General features: G+C 45.3%; 2 protein-coding genes across 2 annotated transcripts in view; both read left to right on the top strand.

Annotated features, from left to right (window-relative positions):
* Positions 1-10,132: 10,132 nt before the first annotated feature.
* Positions 10,133-17,084, top strand: LOC137418393 (uncharacterized). The gene is made up of 2 exons (XM_078784340.1): positions 10,133-11,210; positions 15,964-17,084. Exons 1-2 carry the CDS (start codon positions 10,665-10,667, stop codon positions 16,390-16,392), a joined length of 975 nt encoding a protein of 324 aa, XP_078640466.1. The 5' UTR covers positions 10,133-10,664; the 3' UTR covers positions 16,393-17,084.
* Positions 17,085-21,134: 4,050 nt separating this feature from the next.
* TMEM167B (transmembrane protein 167B) overlaps positions 21,135-25,088 on the top strand; it is a 23,461-nt gene continuing 19,507 nt past the window's right edge. The window contains exon 1 of the mRNA XM_078784334.1: positions 21,135-21,292. Coding sequence (XP_078640460.1) covers positions 21,283-21,292 — 10 coding nt within the window. The 5' untranslated portion in view covers positions 21,135-21,282. The remainder of the gene's footprint in view (positions 21,293-25,088) is intronic.

Below are 25,088 nucleotides of genomic sequence, written 5' to 3'. Positions count from 1 at the left end.
CACCTCAAGGTGGCAGGTTGCAAAGTCCAGAGGGGCAGAGCTCTTAGAATTGAAAACTCTGTTGGTCAGACAGTCTTGCGATATCCATTCTTTAATCTCCAAAATGGTTGGATTCAGAGGCTAATTTGCACCACGAAAGTGACCTTCTAACACCGCCTTGATTCTAAGTGAATAATTTATTATAAAATTACAAGTACAGGAATTAAATAGCACGGAATCATAAACAAATGATGTCAATCACTCAATATAATGCTATTGGTCAGCAAGGGAAGCTGAAGAACAAAAAGGGTGGAATTAAATCAAATGGGATGAAAGTTTTTTTGTTTTCCCCCCAGTAGGCTGGGGCCCCGTCACCCCATCCATATTTCCTGGATTCCGTCAAATTTAAAGCTCTCAACATTATTATAATCTTCCACAATAAGGACAAGGCACAAATACTGCTGCTCTCACATCGTCCCTCCCTCCAAATCTATCCTTATGGATGGACTGAAGGAAAAGATGAACAAGTGGAAGGAATGGATGGAGACAAAAGGTCTGAAGGTGAATATAGGAAAGACGAAGGTGATGGCAAGTGGGTGGAAAGAATGTGGTGAGGTGGAAAGAACTGGGAAGTGGCCATGTGCTGTGTGCAGGAAGGCTGTCGGAGTGAACTCCATTCAATGTACAATGTGCGCTGAGTGGGTTCATCAAAAATGTAGTGGTCTGAGAGGGTCATTAACCAGTGTGGCAGCTACATTCAAATGTAAGGTGTGCACAGAGGGAGCTGCAGATGGAGGAAATGTTGAGTTGGGTCTTGGAGACGGCATGAAGCTGGAAGGTGTGAAAACATTTTGCTGCCTCGGAGACATGCTGAATGGAGAAGGTGGATCAGACTCAGCAACGGTTGCTCGAGTGAGATGTGCATGGAAGAAGTTTCGGGAACTGAGTAGCGCGCTGACGAGGAGGGGAGTGTCGTTGAAGCTGAAGGGAAAGGTTTATGCTGCATGTGTGAGAAGTGTTATGATTTATGGGAGCGAGACATGGGTCATGAACGTAGAGCAGCAACGAAGGCTGGAAAGGGTGGAAATGCGAATGGTTCGGTGGATGTGCGGAGTATCGTTGAGAGAGAGGAAGACCAATGATGAATTGCGAAAGATGATGGGAATAGAGCCTGTGATTGATGCTGTGAAGAGGAACAGGTTGAGATGGTTTGGTCATGTGTTGAGGAAGGATGAAAGTGACTTGGTTGAGAAGAGTGATGGAAATGAATGTAGAAGGAAGTAGAAGATGGGGAAGACCGAGAAAGACTTGGCTTAAGGTGGTGGAAGAAGAAATGCGGGCAAGGGGGTTAACAAGGAGAGATGCAGAAAATAGGGCAAAATGGAGAAGATTGTCATGGGGACCGCAAGGCTAACCCCCGCTCTAGCAGGGAAAATGGCCTTAAAATGCATGTTGTTGTGTTGTTGTTCACATCGTCCCTCCTGGATAAACTTCCAAAAATCCAGGCTGACTACACACCTCTACTCTTTTATTCCTCACTTCTCCTATATGTGGAACCACCTTTAGGAAGGTGTACCATTCCACTTTTTCCTCCAGGGCTTCAACGAGCTGTGCGCTGACATCTCATGTCATCCTCTATCCTTACGCACAATATGTATTACTCCCATGAATCCTTTGCAATCCAATCTTCTTACTTGCAGATTGCATTGTTTACTTCCTTCCTATTTTGTCCATTTCTTTGCTCAGTATTCACAAGTTGCCCCACTGCCATAATTGTCAGTTCATATCCTCCGTCACCGTGCTCTTCCATGACCTTCACCTTGGAAAGAAAAAAAAGCTTTGATTTAGCCTTTTGTAATATCATACTGTTTTGAGCTTTATGTTATCATGCTTTAATATGGTTAATCTCAGGGATAGATTAACAGTGAATATCATATATTTGAAGGACGATTAGTATACTGTATTTATACTGTACTTTCAATCCAGGTTGCAAAAAACTGAAATGAAGGAGAAGGATAGCAGAGAAAGAGGTCAAATGAGTGTCATTCCTAAAGTTTACGTTACCCCCTACCCCACCCCTCCAATCCCTCTCCTTTCCTATTTTCTTGTTTTCACAAAAGTGATGCAGTAATGCTGACAACTCTAATTCATCTTAAAGGCCTTTCTTCCAGAAGAAAATATTGACTCCTGAGCCCAACAACATGGTACAGAAAAGTAGCACCGTAGCACGTCTATAGTCAGTCTGGGTTAGATTCTCGGCCCGAATATAAACACCCGGATTTTCACTCACAAATAATGCAACCAAAGAGCCAATGTTGTAATTGAATCCCTGGTCCAACTTTGCATTTTGCAATGACCGATTACAAAATGTTGTCTTCAAAATTCTGACTCTGGCTAGTGTCATCCTGCTATCACGTGGCACAGCCCCAGCCTCGGGTGGTACAGTATCTGGATCCTGCTCACAGATTGTGTACTCATTGGCTTATTCAAGAACTTCTGCCTTGTTGCCCTATGCTGTTGCCTCAAACAAGCGTGCTCCATGCTAAAACCCCCATGACTCCGTCGGCTTTGCTGCAATTCAATTTCCTGATGTTTTTCTTGGTTGGTAATTTTCACGAATACATGATCTCAGCAGAAGGGGTAGGAAGAAAAGGTGGTAAGGTGAAGAATTGGTCATCATTTCAAAGACTATACACTGGTCACTAGCAGTGTATGGTCTTTGAAATGATGACCAATGCTTCAGCTGTTCCATCCCAGTGATCGGTAACCATTTTCATTTAGCATCTGGCCAAGGCCTGGTCATAAAGACGAAGGACTGTTACATTGTTGTAGTAAACAATGGCTGTAAATTCCCAGTGGTTTACAGTCACTTGTTTTTTTTAGCTTCTGCATGATAAGATTCTGACAAAAGACAAAATAGACAAGGTGATAGTATCCAAATTTTTATGTGGTAAACTATATGGAGTAAATATTTATGGAGTAAATATACAGCGAATTATACAAAGTAAAATATACACATCTATGTACAAAATTAACAAGTCGGATATCTAACTCCCTCCTCCACCCACGACCCAAGCTTCTAACAATACACAAACAAGTTTAGTTATAAATATAGATCAAATTTGAATTGCCCTCCGATGTACTGAAACAGCTAATCTATATAATAATAGCGTAAGGACTCGACTTTGTTATCCCTTTTACGCCGCACCCAGTGACCCGATGCCCACGGCAATAATGGATTTACGATCTACGAACCGCGCTCTTTGTTTATCACATACAGCCATACTCGAAAAATCTGAATTAGCCGACGTTGGGGCCCAAAAGCATCCGATTAACTGCCGATACGACGCCATCTTACGACGCCATCGTATTGGCGTCTGCTGGGCGAAGGCGAAGCAAGCCGTCCGCTGATTGGACAGGCGAAGGCGAAAGCAAGCCGACAATCCAGAGCATGCATTTGTGCCAGTGTCGGCGATCGTTGTTCATATACGCACTCTTCATTCTCATCTTTCTTCCTAACTCTTACTCGGACAAGCAAATCCCCTATGCCATCCATAATGGTACACTCTATCCATGCACCACATCCTCCCTTCCGTGGATGTTCCACGGGTTTCGGCTAGTTACTATTACTAGCAACGGTACCCTATGGGCGTGGCTTCAATTGGGAGGCCCAAATGAAAAGGCAAAATATCAGAAATTGTAGGCTTTTATTTTATTTTAAACGATTTATATAAACATCCGTTAAATCATATCACACACAAATCATCAAAATCTAAACAGTATTTATAGAATTTCAACATAAGCCACATCACTGTTCATATCGGTAAATGTTATTCCATCGTGTTTGGAAAAACTGGAAAATTGGAAAAAAAAATTGGAAAAACAATATAGCCTATTTTACTCCAGGGGTCCCAGGATTACCCACCCAAAATATCGTTGCGATCGGTTCAGCGGTTTTTGCGGTACCTGGGAACAGAACACAGACATTTCGTGAATTATATTAAGATAACCACTTTTAAGTGTCCAAAAAATAAAATAGAGTAAAACAAGTGCAACAAGAGGGAGAATTGCTTTGTATTACATGTCCCCTATCAATGTGATATTTCATTTGTCCAAAAAGGGCATAACTCTGCGAACGAATTGATGAAACGCCTTGAAACTCAAACTCATTCTCGAACTTATCATTATGAAGCTATGTACCAAGTTTCAGTTGAATATGTTAAAGGGTAAGGGTGGAAAGTCTGGAAAACCACAGGTGTGACGGACAGACAGAGAGCAAACCTATAGTACTAAAAAGTATATGTACAGAGCAGCTCTTGCAGTTCCCCTAAAGTAATGCAACTCTGTTTCAAACCTCCAAACTAATACTTGACCTCAAGTTCAACAAATCCTAACAGTAGGTGTGAAGGACCATCTTTCCCCTCCCGCCCCTCACCCCCCAAGCTCTTACAGTTTGCTTTGTCCTCCTTCTCCCTTTAAATGTTCTCGTGAATTTCCTTTAATTCATTATATTTTAATTATGCATTGTGAACTTTTGTGCGTTTGCTTTTTTTTGTGGTTGTGTGTATATTTGCATTATTTGTAGTATGTGCGAAATAAATTAAAGAGCATGCATTATGAACTTTTGTGCATTTAATTATGCATTATGAAATTACATGTGAACCACATTGTTGGTGTAAAGGACTACAGCAAATAAACTAGAACGGCATTCAGTAGAGAGCACACCTCCGCCAGGCTGAACAGTTTACGTTTTGTGTCCCCCTGGTAGGCCGGATCTACACCCGGACATTATCCAAAATCGAATCGGTTCTTCTCCTTCTCCTGGTCACAAAGTTCTTCTATTGGTGTTATTGCCCTGCTGCTTCTGTGATGTCACCACCACCATGTCTTTTCTTTGCAACATGCTGTCACTGTTTTCGTTGTCTCTCTTATCCAGCACTGCTCGGCCAAATGTACATCTTCCTTTCATTTGTTCTGATTCAATCTCCGTTGGGCCAGAAACTCCATCTCTTTCTTCAGATGCCGTCCTCACCTTTCAGGGTTATCCTTGAGGCGTTTCTGGTACACATGGACATGTAACATTGATGACTTTACCTGCTCGAAAAAAATTATGATTGCAAACAATGTCATACCATAATCTCATGTCAGAAACCCATTCATTTGAAATGATGAAATATTCACCCTGATCGTGCGGAAGCCCGTAGAAGCATCAAGTCCCGTGTTGTGGAACTGACATATAATATATTTTGTGCAAATATGTTTTCTTTAATTCAAATCCAAGGAGAACTCACCTTCAGCTTCACTCATCGTTTCATCGAGCATGTTTTCATGCATATGACACTGAAATTGTTGGATAAAAAAATGGCTGATTCACAAGTCAAACCTGGCACCTGGAGTCACTTGCGGTTATTGCATCATTCACTTCCAGTAATTTCCTGCTAATAAATAAGCATATTTCCAGGGAATAATGACCAAGCAAACCCAATATTACATGAGTGGCTCTCTCAGAGAAATTGCATTTCAAATGGGACATCCCAGCCTTCTTCATGTGGTTGAATGAAAAATGAGCAAATGCTGGATGATTTATATAACAAATCATTACGAAAGGGAACTCAAATCTTTTAACATGTACAATACAAGGATACACAGTGGAAGAAAAAAAAAACATCATTAAGAGTGGGACATCATGAACAACATATATTAGTGGTGTAGTGCCAAATTTTTGGTGTAGCGGAGCCCTGAAAGAATGTTTGCCATGACGTCATTGCCAGATATACCGTTTGAGTAACCATATGAGTCCTCAAAATGAGTGAAAAATGAAATATGCACATTTTACCTTGATAAACAAAAGCGAAACACACACACACACACACACACACACACAAACACCCCACTCGTGCGTCTCTCAGATGAACATTAAACTGAACATCCTGTCTGCCGGTATTAGTTCTTTAGTTGTTGTCTTTCAAATTAGTTGATGTCTTTCACATTAGTTGGTGTCTCTCTTGAAGTTGATGAAATAAGATAAACCTTTAGGGCTGCATAAACATCCGAGAGTATAGAAGCAGATGGTAGAGCAGATAAGCATGATGTTAACAATTAACATTTACAGTGCCTTCAGAAAGTATTCACACCCCTTGACTTTTTTCACAGTATGTTGTGTTACAGCCTGAATTAAAAATGGATTAAATTAAGATGTTTTTGTCACTGATCTACACATAAAACCCCATAATGTCAGTGTAATTTTAATTTTTTTCTACAATTTTTTAATAAAATAATTAAAAATGAAATCTGAAATATGTCTCCAGTCAATAAGTATTCAACCCCTTTGCAATGACACTCCAATATCAGCTCAGGTGTATCCAATTTCATTTGATCATCCTTGAGATGTCTCTAAAACTTGATTGGAGTCTACCTGTGGCCAATTCAATGTATTGGATATGATTTAGAAAGAAATACACCTTTCTATATAAGGTCTGACAGTTGAAAGTGCATGCCAGAGCAGACATTCTACCACGAAGTCCAAGGAACTGTCCAGTAGAACACCGAGATAGAATTGTGAGGGGTCAAATAGATCTGTGGAAGGGTATAAAACAATTTCAATAGTGTTGAAAGTTCCCAAGAGCACAGTGAGCTCCATCATTAGGAAATGGAAAGATTATGGAATTATCCAGACTCTTCCTAGAGCTGGCCTTCCGACCAAACGTAGCAACTGGGCAAGAAGGGTGTTGGTCAGGGAGGTGACCGATAATTCAAACCCAATGACCACTCTGACAGAACGACAGAGTTATTTAGCTGAGATGGGAGAACCTGCCAGAAGGACAACAGTCTGTGCAGCACTTGACAAATCTAGGCTTTATGGGAGAGTGGCCAGATGGAAGCCACTTATCAGAAAAACGTACATGACAGCATGCCTGGAGTTGGCAAAAAGGCACGTGAAAGACTCCGAGAGCATGAGGCAAAAGATTCTGTGGTCTGATGAGATGAAAATTTAACTCTTTGGCCTGAATGCAAAGCGCTACGTCTGGCAGAAACCGAGCACAGCTCATCACCCATCTAACACCATCCCTACAGTGAAGCATGGTGGTGGCAGCATCATATTATGGGAATGCTTTTCAGTGGCAGGGATTGGGAGACTTGCAAGGATGGAGGGGATAATGAATGGAGCCACATCAGGTAAATCCTTGAGGAGAACCTGCTTTAGACTGCAAAAGACCTCAGACTGTGGTGAAGATTTACGTTCCAACAGGCTAATGGCTCCAAGCACACACCCAAAGCAACACTGGAATGGTTTCAGAACAAGAACGTGAAAGTCCTTGAGTGGCGCAGCCAAAGCCTAGACTTGAATCACGTTGAGAATCTGTAGAAAGACTTGAAGATTACTGTTCACCGACGCTTCCCATCCAACTTGACAGAGCTTGAGCAAATCTGCAAGGAAGAATGGGAGAAACTCCCCAAATCCTGATGTGAAAAGCTGATATAGACATACACAAGAAGGCTCAAAGCTGTAATCTCTGCCAAAGGAGCTTCTACGAAGTATTGACTCAGGGGGTCGAATACTTATGTAACTTAGATATTTCTGTATTTCATTTTTAATTGCTTTGTAAAAATTCCTATTAAAAATTCCACTTTGACATTATGGGGTATTATGTGTAGATCAGTGACAAAAAAAATCTCAATTTAATCCATTTAAAATTCAGGCTGTAACATAACAAAATGTGAAAAAGTCAAGGTGTGTGAATACTTTCTGAAGGCACTGTACCTCATGCTAATCTACTCTGCCAACATTACTCTGTGTCATTGATATATTATAGGCCTACTTTTGCAACAACATGATATCCATTCTTAACAAGAACAACTACATGACTGACCCGACCCACCCAGACTTCAACTGGTTGTGGGCATCCAAACTTTTCTATGCCGTCATGTCTTCCAAGGTGTAAATACATTTAGTGAACAAAAGATAAATCACTAAATCTGGATATAAAATGATTGGAAACTTTGGCTCACTTCTTGACCTTGCTGTATCGGCAATTCATACGGGTCTGTGTTGCGTCTAAGCTGTACTAGCACTTACCCTTTTCTTTCTTTTCTACTGTTGCGGAGCTAAGTTGCGCCTCGGGTGGATTGAGATGCCGGAGCGCTCTGGTAGTCAGGTTCACTATGTCAATAAATTATATTTCGTTCAAAATCATGGTAGATTAGCAAACCTATACATTTTTGGAAAGGTTATAGCATAAGGAAACTAAAAATCAATGTTTACATTTGGAGAGATACCTGTATGGCGGCCATTTTTGATTTTCAAAATGGCCACTGTAAAATACATATTTTGTTCTATTTCTGCCTCTAATTACCCTAAAAACTTTTAAAAATATACTAAACCTATATTTTCAGGGACAAGGAATCCAATGAAAGTATCAAATTAGTGCTATGGGGAATGGTAAGACACGAATCAAAGGTTTTGAATTGCAAAATACTGTCTTTATATTCGCGATAAGTTGCATAATCAAATACATGTTATCATTTTGTACAGGCAGTTAATAACATCAAAATGTGTCACAATAATTAATATCACCAAACATGCACAGGCAGTCAGCAAAATCATATATACACATGCAGTCAGTATAACTTCACATCTACACAGGCAGTCAATGGCATCAAACATACACGATTACAGAATATGCCATTTAGAGTTCGTCATCACTCATCACTGTCCTGTGTGTCGTATCCGACAATATAGTCCGCATCGTTTTCACAGTCCGTTCCACACAAGCAAAGGTCGGTCAAATTGATTGGCAAATCGAATCGGTCGAATGGTCGATCGAATCGAATTCGATGAATCGAATCGAATCGAATCGATCGAATTGGTCGAATGGTCGATCGAAGCGATTGGTCGAATTGGTCGAATGGAATTGGTCGATTGGTCGAATTGGTCGAATCGAATTGGTCGGAATTGGCAAATGTAAACATTGATTTTCTGATTTTCCATGTAATAACGTTTCCAAAAATGTATAGGTTTGCTAATCTACCATGATTTTGAACGAAAAAACATAGTGAACCTGACTATGGTGCGTTCCAGTAGCACTGCACCCCTGCATATAATCATCAGGATGACAGTTTGTGGATGGGCTGAGATTCAAACCCAGGCTCGACGGCTCAGAGGTGAGGATGCAATACCTCTAAGGCCTTGGCCATCCTGCCAGTCCAGACATGGCATTTCCATCTGATTATTTTTTATCGTGCATCTTTATATTGCACAGTCTGGACCTATTATGTACACTGGCCAGAGATTTCATTTTCATCAGAAGATGCCTATTTTTTATCGAGTGTATCACTGTATATATCTACTCCTAGATTTTCATTCCACAAAACGAACTGTTGTGGGTGGAACAAAGGACAGTGAAACACGTGATATTTGGAACACGTTAATATTAATACACTGAATGTTACATTTGCACTTTTCAAGAATAAAATTAATACTTTACGATGAATTGAACAGACACCTGCTGATGGCTGACTGTACATAGACCTCATTAATGATTACACCAAAATCGCAGCCATGTTTATACTTCTGCTGCAGTTTGGCCATATTACGAATGGGACATTTCCCACAACTATTTCATTCCCTGGTAAAAAAAAAACAAAAAACAAATGTGAGCAATCGACAGGGCCAAACATGGTTTTCCATGTTTGCCAATGATGAGTTGCAAATTATTATGTTAAATATTTGGACATGTTATAAATTCAAATTGGGTATAGGGGAAGGGAAAAGGTTACCGTGCAAATTCCATGCAATTCGTTTGGAGGCGACCTATCACCGGCATCCTGGCCAAATTCCAAATACCTACCATGACTTGCAGCCTTCAGGGGAAGCTACGTTGGCAACTCTGAATATAGAAGATTACAAGAAGATTGTAAAAGTTTGAGGGAGCTGTAGCCTGTAGGGAAACACTCATTCATTGATTGGGCTGTCAAATGCAACGCCTTTGCTGTTAATTACGGTCACGTGTTTTTTTTTTCTAGGGCGTGGCCAGGCCACGCGTCACCAAGCGTCAAAGGCGGAGTTTAAAAACTGCCGAAAGACGCGTATTTTGTGTGCAGCCCCTAAATGTATATGTAAAGGTATTTCGACCAGACCGAGCCCTGTCCACGTCGTCACAAATCCCCCTTTACGTACGTAATTAAAATATAGCACCTATCGATGCACAGGATACATACATTTTGAGTTGGTTGCTGACGCAGTTTCTCTGACCATGGCGGTGTAGGTTGTGATAGAGAGTTGCTGAAGCTTTTTTCTTTTTTGCTTGGCCTGTTATTCAGATATTTTAGCTTATAGTTTGTGTAAATCCAGGTCATTATGTATATTTTACATATTGATATGGCATTTGGAAACGTCGCTCCGTTTAAAGGAAGGAAGACGGCAAAAAAAACGAACTTCATTTCGCCGAAGTCACGTGACCGTATTTGATGTTCATGTGACGCGGTGGTAAGATGGCTCGTATACAGGTTGCTCCTTCCTCGTGGGTTTGTCAGGCGTTGAAGTATTGGCAAGGTTTGACCGTTGACTGTCCGATTGAACAAAAGAAACGCCGATACCTACAGTATTCCAATTTGAATCACTGGGCCGGAAATATAATTTGAATCACGATCCGCGAAGTGGACAGAAAGCGCTACGAGCCGTGTCAATGGCTGGGATACTCGATAGGTGGCCCAGCATGAACAACCACAACGGTGACGTGATATCGGAGCTGGGACCGGGCCCAGTGTGGGACCGGCCTCGATGCACAAATCCCATAATCCAGTACATTCTTGGCGGGGATGACGAGGACGAGGACGACGACGACGAGGACGAGATTTCAGACGCAAAGTACGACGAGGATTTTGGAGACGTTGAGCCGGAGGATGAAGGTGGAGGCCATAAGGACTCCAGTAAAGATGGGCTTGTGTGTGCGAATTGGGACGAGGATGGAGATTCTTGTGGTGGAGCCGAAGGTGGAAGTGATGAACCCAGTGATGGCTCTTGTGGGAATGAGAGTGGTGACTGCGATGTGATGAGAGAGTTCTTACGCCTTGATGACACTTACTGCCCACTGAACTTCAGGGCATGTGTCCACAGTCTGACCCAAAGACCTTCCAGGACGGAGAATTTGGCGGGACAGCGGAAAGTTGTCCGAGTTGCGGAGGATGCCGAACGCACCTTCACGTCTTCAAAAAAAGAGCGCCACAAGATGGTAACTATAGCAACGGTTGATGTTCTTTAAATGTCATCTCTGAGATGGGTTTGCTCACCACCGATGTCTGCCCTGTTGCATATTTTGTTGTGCATATTGTGCTTAAGGTATTATGGAAGTTGTTTTTGGTATTCCTTTTCCTTACCTCTGCCATCGAGGGTGGACGGAAGATGTTCTCACCCCTGTCTGTTTGTCTGTGAGCAGGATATCTCAAAAAGTTATGGACGGATTATGGCAAAACTTGGTGGACAGGTTGTGTGTGTGACGAGGTCGAATCAATTCGACTTCGGTGAAGATCCGAATACTATAAATTTAAAGTAATTCTTCACCATTCAGAGATGAGGCCAAAAACGATATATATATATACCCGGCGTTGCCCGGGTTCTTTTTGAATGAATTTACTACTATAATTCAGCTTTTACTCGCGGCCGTAGAAGATTGACTACTATAATTCAGCCTAGCTTTTAATTGCAAAATGGGCCCAGCCCGGCTGAGGTGGCATTGACCGTCTTCGTCACCTAGCCTATAACCTTCCTGGGGCCCGTCCCGACATTTTTAGTTCTTTTTGAATGAATTTACTACTATAATTCAGCTTTTACTCGTGGCCATAGAAGATTGATTTCTATAATTCAGCTCCGCTTTTAATTGCGAAATGGGCCCAGTCCGGCCGAAGCGGCCTCGACCGGCCTCGCCACCTAACTAAAACCTTCCCGGGGCCCGTCCCGACATTTTTTGTTCCAGAGGTTTCCTCCTGTCTTTCACCGTTCAGGAGATTAGCGCGCGCAGACAAACAAACAAACAAAAACTTTATTTTATAAATATATATATATAGATATAGTATATACACGCACATCACTATATCTCAAAAGGTTGTGGATGGATTGGGACGGAATTGGTGGAGGATTTGCTCAGGCGACAAGAACAAGCCGATTAGATTTTGGTTCAGGTCCGGATCCCTATCCCACCTATCAGTGGGATACAAAACGTAAAGTGTTCAGCCTGGTGGAGGTATGCTCTCTACCGAGTACTGTTCTAGTTGCTTGTATTATTTTAAGCGAAAGGAAGAAGAGTGAAAGCAAAGTGACGTGTCATATTTTGCTAGATAAATGCTTAATTATGTTGAAATTATTGCCAAATTACTTCAAATGGACTTCTTGCTGCTAAAAAAAAACATGGAGATATTTACCTTGCTGTATTGATCGATTGCGTGTACCATCTGCTCGCATTAGTCAGCGGTGGTTAAATATCCCACAGTGTTCTTCGTGAAGAGTAGGTGAGTTATTTCCGGCACTGAACAACTTCCCAATTCGAGCTCAAATTTCTTTCTGCCAAACGTCAAGTATGGCCATGTATTAAACACTTCAGCCAAAACATTCCCAGCCGACTACACAACAAGGAAGTTGTGGTTGTAGTTTGTTGCTGCTATCGGGTCTTGAGCGAGGCTTCGCTGAGTGTGAGAATTTACCATCTCATGGTAGAGGCACTATTTACACTACGTATTGATTTGCCTACATTTTTTGTAAAATGCTTGTTGGTGTCATCGTTTGTTCAGAATTCATTCATTTTATTCGCTGGCTTGAGGTTCCAGGTAAATCCTTCATCTTCCTTCTCCTGAAGCATGCCTCCTTTGCTGGAAGATGTGTGTCGGGTTGTCGAGTAACCAACAGGAGAAGGAAATGATGAAACTGTAGGCAAGACATTGTTCTAGATGGTAATAATTTAACCATTTTATGAGTCACTTCTTACTTGGTTACATGTAATTTGCCCCAATGCAGTTCTTTGTTTGTCGGACTGTTCTCTTTCAAAGAACAAATGTTCTTATATGTATGAATGAACATTTCCGTTTTAGCACAACTTGTACTTGTACCTCATTAGTCATTACATACTCTGAATACTGAGAGAAGGATAATTATGAACAACTTGAGGCCCGTACTCAGTATAACTCTGGGTCTCAGTCTAGCTATAAATTGTCATCCCACAACTATTGGGGACTCCTCTTTGTGGTGGTTGTACACCCCAACGCAAGTCGGGGGCCAAATCTTCCCCATTCTTCCCTGCTGCGCGGTCATGGTCAGAGTGCCGACCGGTCGTTATGGACCAGCCCTTTCCCTCTTGTCTCTCTCTCTAACTCTGTAAAGGCGGGGGTACACTATCTTAGATGTGGTGGATGTCTGGGTCGCTCCTGGGAGATCAATCGGCATACCACGGCCTTGTTTAAGAGAACTGTCCGGCTATACAACAACAACAACAACAACAACTACTACTACTCCTACTCCTACTCCTATTCTTACTCTTGCTGCTGCTACTCCTACTCCTACTCCTACTCCTATTCTTACTCTTGCTACTGCTACTCCTACTGCTTCTCCCACTGCTGCTACTACTCCTACTCCTACTGCTACTCCTACTGCTGCTACTCCTACTGCTGCTACTCCTACTCCTACTGCTGCTACTCCTACTGCTGCTACTCCTACTGCTGCTACTCCTACTGCTGCTACTCCTACTGCTGCTACTCTTACTGCTGCTACTCCTACTGCTTCTACTCCTACTGCTGCTACTCCTACTGCTGCTACTCCTACTGCTGCTACTCCTACTGCTGCTACTCCTACTGCTGCTACTCCTACTGCTGCTACTCCTACTGCTGCTACTGCTACTCCTACTCCTACTCCTACTGCTACTGCTACTCCTACTGCTACTTCTCCAGTGTTTCACAAGCAGGTGATTCATCAATGGTGTGCCGTCCAGGGACGTTAAACTGGCATCCCGTCTGCCGACATTAGTTGGTGTACATTAAAGAGTGGGCGAGATCTCGCCGGCACCATGAACAAATTGCAAATTCCTGCCCTAACTATTTAGTTGAGGGTCATGTCTGACCAAACGGTTTGTGAAAGACTTGGGCCAAAAACTTTCCCAGGCCAACCCCACAATAATGTGGGAATAATTGGGGCTGTTGAAGAAGATGAAGACTCAGATTCATGGGTGTAGCACAACAAGTCGAGAAACATTTCGAGGCGAGAACCATTCCTGCACAGGTCGCAATCCAGGTACTCGACTTGAGGTGTAGTAATTTGGCCAGGGTGCCATAGACAACTTCCCTCTTCGTGAAGGACACTGTGCAATCTTCAACATCCACCAATGACCAGGGCTGATCCATGGATGGATGCTCCAGTTTCACATCCTTTTGAGGGACGGCACAAACATTGATAAACCACACAACTTGTGAAACACCGGGATGACAGTTATAGCGGGATCGAGATTCAAACCCAGGCTAGATGTCTTAGAGGCGATTGTGCGTACCTCTAGGCATAGCCCCAATACCGAAAGTATAAGAGTTTTATTAAATACTAGAAGAAGTACCCGGCATTGCCGGGAGGGGGAAAGGGAGGGGGAAGGGGGGGGGAGGGGAACGGGGGGAGGGGAGGGGAACGGGGGGGAGGGGCGAGGGAAGGGGAGGGGAGGGGAACGGGGGGGAGGGGAGGGGAACGGGGGGGAGGGGAGGAGGAGGGAACGGGGGGGAGGGGAGGAGGAGGGGGAGGAGAGAAGATTCCTCGCTGAAAAAAAATATGGATCTAAAGATGAAAGAAAAAAAAACCTATGTGATGTTACCTAGCTAGCAGGTTTGTCTGTTGTTCCTCGCTGAAATGTGAAAAAACGCAATCGCACGGCAAGGAACATCACGTGATCGCTCTGAGCGATCGATTGCAACTCTGCGTCGTGTCGTGGGCGTGGCCAACGTGGCCTAATGTACCCAGGTGATTGGCTAACTCGAGCTTGAGAGAGCCATAATGCGCTACGTTATGGCAAAAAATATGGATCTAAAGATGAAAGGGAAAAAAACCTATGTGGTGTGAATGGCAATGTTTGTCGCTGAAATGTGAAAAAACGGAATTGCTTTTCGCTCTGAAATACGTGCGAACGCGTAACTGAGTTAATGGCGGCAAGGAACATCACGTGATCGCTCTGAGCGAATCAGCGCGCTGCTCTGCCATTCCGGTCATAATATGCCTCGCTGAAATGCGCTGAGGTAAAAATATGGTTTAAAAATATTATGAAATAAATTTTTAGGTCGACCATGTTCTTCCCAGGCTCAATGGCCATGTTTGTGCCAAATATCAAGTACGTGAGCCTCTCCGTTTAGGAGTCTACCGGTAACATTACACACACACACACACACACACACACACACACACACACACACACACACACGCACACACGCACACACACACACACTGTGTTTTATATATATAGATTGTAAAATTTTATCTTGATCCCACCCTGACTGTGCGTATCTTATATCTTCCTGTTGCTGTGCAGCATAAGGCCTGAAAGCTATCAGCACTTCCTTGTCTTGGGCTAGATGTTGTGTTTCTTCCATAGCAATTCATTCCAGCTTCCATCACATCCTTTTCCCCTGTTTGTTTCCATCTGGTTCTTGTTCTACCCACTGGCCTTCTACCGTTCTTCCTGCTTTGGTATATTCTTTCACTTTTTGTTTCCTCCATTATTTCAACATGTCCAATCCATTTCGGTCTGGATCTACGTATTCTCCCATTCACTGGAATTTGTCCAAGTGTTTCTCCGATTGCTTCATTAGTTGCATAATCGTCACATTGTATTTTTCAAACGAAGTACTTATAAATGTTATATCCTGATTTTATACTTTATAATTTGCCTCTTTTTTTTTTTTCTTTTTTTTTTGCATTATTGTATTATGAGAAATTAAATTCCAACTCCCCACCACACTTCTCTTCATTAGGTGTGCTTTTCTTCACATGTGCGTGTGCATCACCTTGTTGTGTGGGCCTTTGCTCACCGTGCTGCCCGACACGGACCTTGGGAGCAGGCTGCGCGTGACCGGAAACGTTTTGAGCAACGCATTACCGAGGCCGAAAAGACCATTGCACCCTGTTTCGGCGTACGGTCTATCCTGCCTGAAGCCGGACAAACGACAAAGACGCCAGAAGCGGACAGGCGTGAGGGCAAGGTTGTAGGGACCGAGAAGACGAACACGTGCAATGCCTTTTGCCATCGTCGGCCGCAAAGTTTTCCAGGGATGGGAAATATGCTGAAAATGTCAGATAGGGGAAAGGGTAATTTTGTGGAAAGAAGTGGGAGAAAAACTGAACAGCAAGGAGGGAAAAAGAGGCTCAGGTCACCACCACCCCTAACATTGACTTTGGATTGATGACCTTCGGCTTCTGAGCAGAGATGATGGACACCAAGAATGGTGTGAACGGAAAGACGTCGATGATTAAAAAATATAAAATGTGCATTTTTCCCCCTCACATGTGGATGTATTTTCGGATGTATTTTTGTAATTCCTGCAAGTGCAGGGTAATTGTTGATGATTATTTTTAATTTGCTCACGCTCTGGCGCTCGTGTTTCTGAGCTGTGCACGTTTGCACGTATCTTTGTGATCCTTTTTTAAATCTCATGAAGCTTTGTTTTCCTTGTTGTGCAAGCATTATGAATATGCTACTTATGGATTGTCGTTTGGCAAATAAATATTGTATGAGTAATACCGTCGATGAAATAAGGAACTGAAATGTTATTTTTGAAATAATTTTTCATTCCAATCTTTCCACATTCTTGACTTTTTAATGTAACGCTTATTGAGCTTGTTGCTGGATTATGCGGTGAAACCGCGGTAAACCTCCGGGTGGTTCTCCAAATGGAGGCAAAGCCGATGGAGTAAACACATTAAGAGTATTGTTCAAAACTATTTCCAATTTAAATATTTTATTGTATCGATATTATTATTATTATACGATATTGTACATTTGATTTTTATCTCTGTGTAACATATGGTATTGTTTTCAATAATTTAACGCTAAATTAACACTAAATTTTTAATTGAATTAAAGATTTACAATCCATTTGGTTGTCCTGCTTTGACTTTTTGGGTTTTTTTGGGGACTTTTTCATGAGTCTTTGCAATCACATCATTGTAAGTGATGAGTAATGAAATGAAGCAAAATATGCGTGCACAATATTGTGTGTGTGTGTGTGTGTGTGTGTGTGTGTGTGTGTGTGTGTGTGTGTGTGTGTGTGTTTTCTGTTCGAAACAGGAAGTGTTGGTATGAAAGTGATAACGAGATGGAATGCAATGCAGCTCGAAAGACAGATTGATGTTGTACATATTTTACACATTTTCTTTAGTCATCTATCTATAATTCCAGTAATCTCTGTCTGTCTGTCTGTACGTCTGTACGTTTGTCTGTGACCGCTGTTTCTCGACAACCACGGGTCCGATATACTTTTAACTTGCCAGGTATATTGCTGGGGACCCGAGGATGTGCCTTTTCAAGGTTTCATATTAATCGGACAATTACTTACCGAGCTATGTCCAAAAAACGATTCAACCAATCAGAGAGCAGCGAACGATCGCGTGTGCCGAACGTGGCGGGCACACTCTGCCTCGGATGGCACATTTGAGAGCGTATTCATTTATTTCACGTTGGAAAACTATGTTGGCGTTAAACTATGTTTTACAACTAATAAAACCGAATTTGCGATTCATTCGCTTTCCTGCGCGTTTGTGCACGCGATGGCGATTTCTTTACCAAACTCCGGAAGCCGTTCGCTTTGGACCAAACCATTGCATGTAAATAGAGGGGGGGGATTGTCACCACTCGCAAGCCGTTCGCTTTGGACCAAACCATTTCATGTAAATAGAGGGGGGGGATATAATTTTAGATATAGATATAGTACGGGCATGCCCTAGTGTATATAACACGGAGGTATATAATATGGAGAGCCAATTGGCCACCTCGCAGCATTAGCCGCCGTGAAGCCACCGGAAATAGTCTGGCGGCCATATTGGGAAGCCGATCGTAAGCCTGTCAAAGCAAAGGCGTGGCGCACTGATGATGCAGCTGGAGCGAATTTTAGGACCGCCGACTATTTAATTAATATAGAATACTAATATTTGAACTGATATTCGGGCTCAGAATCCCGTTCTTTAAGGAAATGGTGTTCATTAAGTTTGAAGTTGGTTCTAGACGCATTTTTCCTGGGGAATCCAATGGTTTAGAGCTTGTTTGAAAAAAAAGTGCCTAAAATTACCGCTCGGTGTTCTTTATCGTTCTTCTCATGACCCAATCACCCACTAGTAGGAATAAGAATCCTGACATGTTACACCCCTGTTTAACTCCTGTCTTCACCTTGAACCATTCTGTTGTTTCACCTTGGTCGACGACCGCACATTGAAAGTCTTGGTAAAGGGCTTTTACAAGGTTCACTAATTTTCCAGGTATGCTGTATTTCTTCATTATGACCCAGACTTTCTCTGGGCAAGGAGTCGAAAGCTTTCTAGAAATCTATAAATTGAGGTACATCGTCGTTTGCCATTCTTTGGCTTGTTCTATAATATTCCTCAATATAAAGATCTGATGTGTTGTCATGTTATATGATGTTACTTAATTCAGTCATTATATTGTAACTAAGATGTGTATGTTTCTATTACCGAGATGTTAGAAACCACGCAGATATAATGATAACCAGAGTTTATTCTACACTGACATGGGTCAGCAACACATCAACAGTGAGTCAGTCACATAAATGACATGAAACGCTGTCATGTAGTTAACCCACACAATTCACAGTTAACCCACAAAACACACCCACACCATGTAGAGATGAGGTCGCTCTTATATTTCAGCTTGCTCTGGTGTTGCCTCACTGGTGAGCAAACAGGACCAGTTTGCAATATTTTTTCCTGATGCGCTCTTCCTTCATGTCATCATCGAGTGTTCTCACAACATGATGGAAACGTATCTTGCTGTATGATTGTGATACAGAATGTATTAAAGCAAACACATGGTTGCTGTCTGCCTCACAGTCAAACATGTGCCGATCCAAGGAAGCAAATGTAGACCGACCGACCTCAGAAAGGACAGAAGTGGAAATTGCCACTCTTATCCCACTTTCACGAGGCATTTTGCCATTGCTTACAGCCAGGAGCCTCTTGACACAGCGTTCAGTCGCCTCACAGACACGAACAACACTGTGCGAGGGAACTATGAGGCCACCCCTGTTCTTGGTAACAATCAGGCTGTACATTGGTGTGGTTTGCCATTCTTCGTTGTTACTGGTCAATGCAGAAAGACATTGGCTACACTTCAGAGTCTTCCTCACCATCCTCACCACATAGCCGGCAATATAGCCAACACATGACTCTGTAAAGATGGAAAGTTGCTCAAAATTTGGAATATCCGCATAGTCGTGGTCCTCTTTTGCCGGCGATCTCAACTCCAGGTCGTATCGTCTGGCCACCAACATGTCGTGACTCTCGTCAGGCACAGCCTGCTTTGCAACGCACTTGAAGGAAGCCGCATTCAGGATTCTGGTTGAGTCCTGTGCAGAACAGTTCCCACTTGCAGACTTGATGTCATGTCGCATCAAGAGGCGCTTATATGCGGCAACAAACTGCCGGGCCGTTGGGTTATTCCCACTTCCACATGCAATGCGGACCGCTCCAAAGAAAAGTTCAATGTGGTCTTGGCTCATTTTGTACGTGAGCAGGTATCGCAGGGGAGATGAGGCAGGTTTGACATATGTGAAATACAAAATTTTGACACTCTCTATGCAGATCATGAAACCAATGAAGGGGGTTTTCAAACGCGTATTGGTCATAACTTGACCATTCATGTTTTTGATGTTGGACAAGTAACTGTAGGCAGTATCCAGGAATGGCAGGAAAAGTCCTTCTCGTGATGTCATGAGTGGTGCCTTGTAGTTTCGTGCCAATGGATTGCGAGAATTTAGAATGTCAAACAGTTTGTCCAATGTTTCAATGTATTGGCAGGTAGCCTCACTGCCCTGAAATTCTGATAGTTGCAAAGTGTCCCTGCAAAACCGAATTGCATCTGCCACACTAGTGCTCAATGTCTGAGCAGCTGTGTCCACCTTCATGACATTGCTCTTCCACTCGATGTGTTTCCGGGAGAGCTTATTTCCCAGACGCAAGCCTTCCCTCTTCTGCAGATCAAAGAGTGCCTGGATGTATTTCCACGCGATGACTTTTTTGTTGCCATCCTCCATCATTTTCATGGATCCAAGACAGTTTCTTGCAAGTTTAAGCATGTGACATGCATCGAGTACAACACAAATTTTCTTTTCGGGATTTGCTGGGTGGGGAAATGTTGGTTTCACATTCTGCGGCGTGATGTCGGCACCTAGCTCACGTAACATTGTCAAATGAGCGGACGGTCCATCGCAAGTTAAGGAAACCACCTCTGCACCGATATCATGCAATTTTAGTAGACATTGTGTCACCAAATTCGCCTGTTCCTTCCCCGACAATCCATTTATCATAAAGTATGCTACAGGCACTTTCCAACTGTCATTCAGCTTCCATTCCCCGATTCCGATTCCCCGATCGACGTGGGAGCCCCAGCTCCTTCACTAGCAGACAAGACAGCCGGCTTAACGTTCGCCAGGATGATCAGTCGCCCTGCCCGTGAAATACCAGGATCGGGATTCGTACCAGGACCCTGAACAACTTCCTGCCCTACCTACTGCTACTGCGAAGTGGGAAGGCAATGGCAAACCACCTAGTGCTGTAATTTATACAACCCTCATTTGCAGTTATTGGCATCAGATAGCTAAGGAAAAATAACAACTATTGAACAATAAACTTCCAATTTAGTTGCATGTTCGAGTCCGGTGTATTGTATTACTTGCCCTGATGGATGTGGACGAATGTCACAATCGGCTTCCCAATATGGCCGCCAAGCAACTTCCGCTAGCTTCAGCCGACAGCCGTCATTGGCTCTCCAGTTTATTATATACCTCCGTGGTATATAACATAAGCAAAGCATGTCACCTATCATTTACGGGAAAGACACAACCTCGCCACGTCGAAACTAGTTGACCAATCACCGACGTGGTGTTGAAAATGCACCAATCACAGAGCACTTTACACAGCGGTAAACCGACGAATGAAGAAAGAGCTTGTTATGTGCTCCAGCTGCAGGATTTTTAGCTTTGAAGGCCTCAAAGTTGACATGGTCTTGTAGGAAAGGAAACAGAAGATCTTTTTGTAAATCGGCGGAGAAATATCGAGTCGGGAAAATGGCAAACGGTGAGTTAACAAATTACGTGTTTAAATGCTCGTTTTTTTTTGTTTTGTTTTTTATCGGAGAACCCTTTAGATTTGACTGGAATCTTGTCTGTACTTCAGCTTTTTTAATGTGAATGTAGTTAACCAGATTGATCGTGCAATTGCTCGTTTATTTGTGCAATTTATGAGGAAGAAGGGTAGTTTTTACGGCGTTGTTGTTTGATCTTAACCCCGATTGAAAGTGTCAATCATGTCTTGTGTGTTTTTAATCGATGATTTGCCGAATCCATTTGAGAGAACTGATTAGATACCATTAACCTTCTCCAATAGTGGTTCCATCCAAATCATTCCGTGACTGTGATGGTGGGGTTGTTCCAGGGGCATTTGTACGATTTTAAACCTTTATAGTCTCCTAAATACACTTATAGTTATTATAATAATTTGTTCTTGTTATGCTTTACTTTCATACAAGCAACTTCATCATGGTATGTCTCCCAAAATTAATTCTCATCACAATGTTTTGAACAGAGCCGGTGCAAGGTATTGGTAATGGTATTACTGTTAGTATTACTATTAGGCGCCTCCTCCCCCTTTCCCCCCACCCCACCCACCCACCCCACCCCACCCCACCCACCCCACCCCACCCCATCTCCCTCCTATCCCACCCCACCCCACCCCATCTCCCTCCTATCCCCCCCCATACTCTCTCTCCCCTCCTTCCCCCTCCTGCCCCCTACCCCCCCCCATTCCTCCTCTCCCCTCCCCTTCTCTCCTCCCTCCCCTTCTCTCCTCCCTCCCCTTCTCTCCTCCCGCCCCTTCTCTCCTCCCTCCCCTTCTCTCCTCCCTCCCCTTCTCTCCTCCCTCCCCTTCTCTCCTCCCTCCCCTCACCCCCTTGATCCTCCCCCCCACCCCCTTGTCCCCCCCCACCCCCTTGTCCCTCCCCCCACCCCATTGTCCCTCCCCCCACCCCATTGTCCCTCCCCCCACCCCATTGTCCCTCCCCCCACCCCATTGTCCCTCCCCCCACCCCATTGTCCCTCCCCCCACCCCCTTGTCCCTCCCCCCACCCCCTTGTCCCTCCCCCCACCCCCTTGTCCCTCCCCCCACCCCCTTGTCCCTCCCCCCCACCCCCTTGTCCCTCCCCCACACCCTTGTCCCTCCCCCCACCCCATTGTCCCTCCCCCCACCCCATTGTCCCTCCCCCCACCCCCTTGTCCCTCCCCCCACCCCCTTGTCCCTCCCCCCACCCCCTTGTCCCTCCCCCCACCCCCTTGTCCCTCCCCCACACCCTTGTCCCTCCCCCACACCCTTGTCCCTCTCCCACCCCTTCTCCCTCATCCCCTTGTCCCCTCCTCATCCCCTTGTCCCCCTCAGCCCTTGTCCCCTCCTCATCCCCTTGTCCCCTCCTCGTCCCCTTGCCCCCTCCTCATCCCCTTGTCCCCCCCTCAGCCCCTTGTCCTCCCTCAGCCCCTTGTCCCCCCTCAGCCCCTTGTCCTCCCTCAGCCCCTTGTTCCCCCTCAGCCCTTTGTCCCCCCTCAGCCCTTTGTCCCCCCTCAGCCCTTTGTCCCCCCTCAGCCCTTTGTCCCCCCTCAGCCCTTTGTCCCCCCTCAGCCCTTTGTCCCCCCTCAGCCCTTTGTCCCCCCTCAGCCCCTTGGCCCCCTCAGCCCCTTGTCCCCCCTCAGCCCCTTGTCCCCCCTCAGCCCCTTGTCCCCCTCAGCCCCTAGACCCACTCAGCCCCTTGTCCCCTCAGCCCCTTGTCCCCTTCAGCCCCTTGTCCTCCTCATCCCCTTGTCCCCCTCATCCCCTTGTCCCCCTCAGCCCCTTGTCCCCCTCAGCCCCTTGTCCCCCTCAGCCCCTTGTCCCCCTCAGCCCCTTGTCCCCCTCATCCCCTTGTCCTCCTCATCCCCTTGTTCCCCCTCACCCTCTTGTCCTCCCTCACCCCCTTGTCCTCCCTCACCCCCTTGTCCTCCCTCACCCCCTTGTCCTCCCTCACCCCCTTGTCCTCCCTCGTCCTCTTGTCCCCCTCCTCGTCCTCTTGTCCCCCCTCCTCGTCCTCTTGTCCCCCCTCCTCGTCCTCTTGTCCCCCCTCCTCGTCCTCTTGTCCCCCCTCCTCGTCCTCTTGGCCCCCCCTCCTCGTCCTCTTGGCCCCCCCTCCTCGTCCTCTTGTCCCCCCTCCTCGTCCTCTTGTCCCCCCTCCTCGTCCTCTTGTCCCCCCTCCTCGTCCTCTTGTCCCCCCTCCTCGTCCTCTTGTCCCCCCTCCTCGTCCTCTTGTCCCCCTTCCTCGTCCTCTTGTCCCCCCTCCGCGTCCTCTTGTCCCCCCTCCGCGCCTCTTGTCCCCCCTCCTCATCCTCTTGTCCCCCCTCCTCATCCTCTTGTCCCCCCTCCTCATCCTCTTGTCCCCCCCTCCTCATCCTCTTGTCCCCCCTCCTCATCCTCTTGTCCCCCCCCTCATCCTCTTGTCCCCCCTCCTCATCCTCTTGTCCCCCCTCCTCATCCTCTTGTCCCCCCTCCTCATCCTCTTGTTCCCCCTCCTCATCCTCTTGTCCCCCCTCCTCATCCTCTTGTCCCCCCTCCTCAGCCTCTTGTCCCCCCCTCCTCAGCCTCTTGTCCCCCCTCCTCATCCTCTTGTCCCCCTCCTCATCCTCTTGTCCCTCCTCATCCTCTTGTTCCCCCTCCTCATCCTCTTGTCCCCCCTCCTCATGTCCTCTCTCGACCCTTGTCCATCATCCCTCCTCCTCACCTCATCTCATCATTCCTCCTCCTCATCATCATCCCTCCTCATCATCCCTCATCATCCCTCCCCCCTCCTTCCCCCTCTCCCGCCTCCCCCTCCCCCTCCCCTCCTCCTGCCCCTCCTCCTCCTGCCCTCTCCTCCTCCTGTCACCACCTCCTCATCATTCCTCTCCTCCTCCCCCTCCTCATCATCCCGCTCCTCCTCCCCCTCCTCCTCATCATCCCTCCCCCTCCTCCCCCTCCTCCTCATCATCCCTTCCCCTCCTCCCCTCCTCCTCATCATCCTCTTCCCTCCTCCACCTCATCATCCCACCTCCCTCCTCCTCATCATCCCTCTTCCCTCCTCCACCTCATCATCCCTCCTCCCCTCCTCATCATTCCTCCTCCCCCCTCCTCATCATTCCTCCTCCCCCTCTCCTCATCATCCCACCTTCCCCCTCCTCATCATCCCACCTTCCCCCTCCTCATCATCCCACCTCCCCTCCTTCTCCTCATCATCCCACCTCCCCTCCTGCTCCTCATCATCCCTCCTCCCCCCCTCCTCTTCAGCATCCCTCCTCCCCCCTCCTCATCATCCCCCCTCCCCTCCTCCTCCTCATCATCCCACCTCCCCCTCCTCATCACCCCACCTCCCCTCCTGCTCCTCATCATCCCTCCTCCCCTCCTCCTCCTCATCATCCCTCTTCCTCCCCCCCTCCTCCTCATCCTCCCCCCTCCTGGATCTTTATAGCTGGATCAAGATGTGAATCAAGGCTAGACAGGTGAGAGGTGTGTGCAAGCCAACAATAGGCTTAAATTACTCATTAAAAATGCCCAATATTGTGAAGGACTAGCTGATACACATTAAGAATCAGGATGGCTAAATGGTCATGCCCCTTTTGGTATAATATACGGGTTGCGAGTCCCTATGGGTATGAAGTTGGAATTGAAACCTCTGACCAACATTTGTTCTGCTATTATTTGTGTCCATGCATGTTTCTCAGTGTAGTCATCATTCTGGGAATACTTGCACAACATAGCAACCAAAATCCCACCTCAGGTAGGCAGGTAGACTCAGTTTTACATTGCCTAACTTATCTCGTCC

The sequence above is a fragment of the Myxine glutinosa genome, chromosome 1 (assembly GCF_964187855.1).
Source record: "Myxine glutinosa chromosome 1, kmMyxGlut1.1, whole genome shotgun sequence".
NCBI classification, from domain to species: Eukaryota; Metazoa; Chordata; class Myxini; order Myxiniformes; family Myxinidae; genus Myxine; species Myxine glutinosa.
This window is presented reverse-complemented; position numbering and strand designations above follow the sequence as displayed.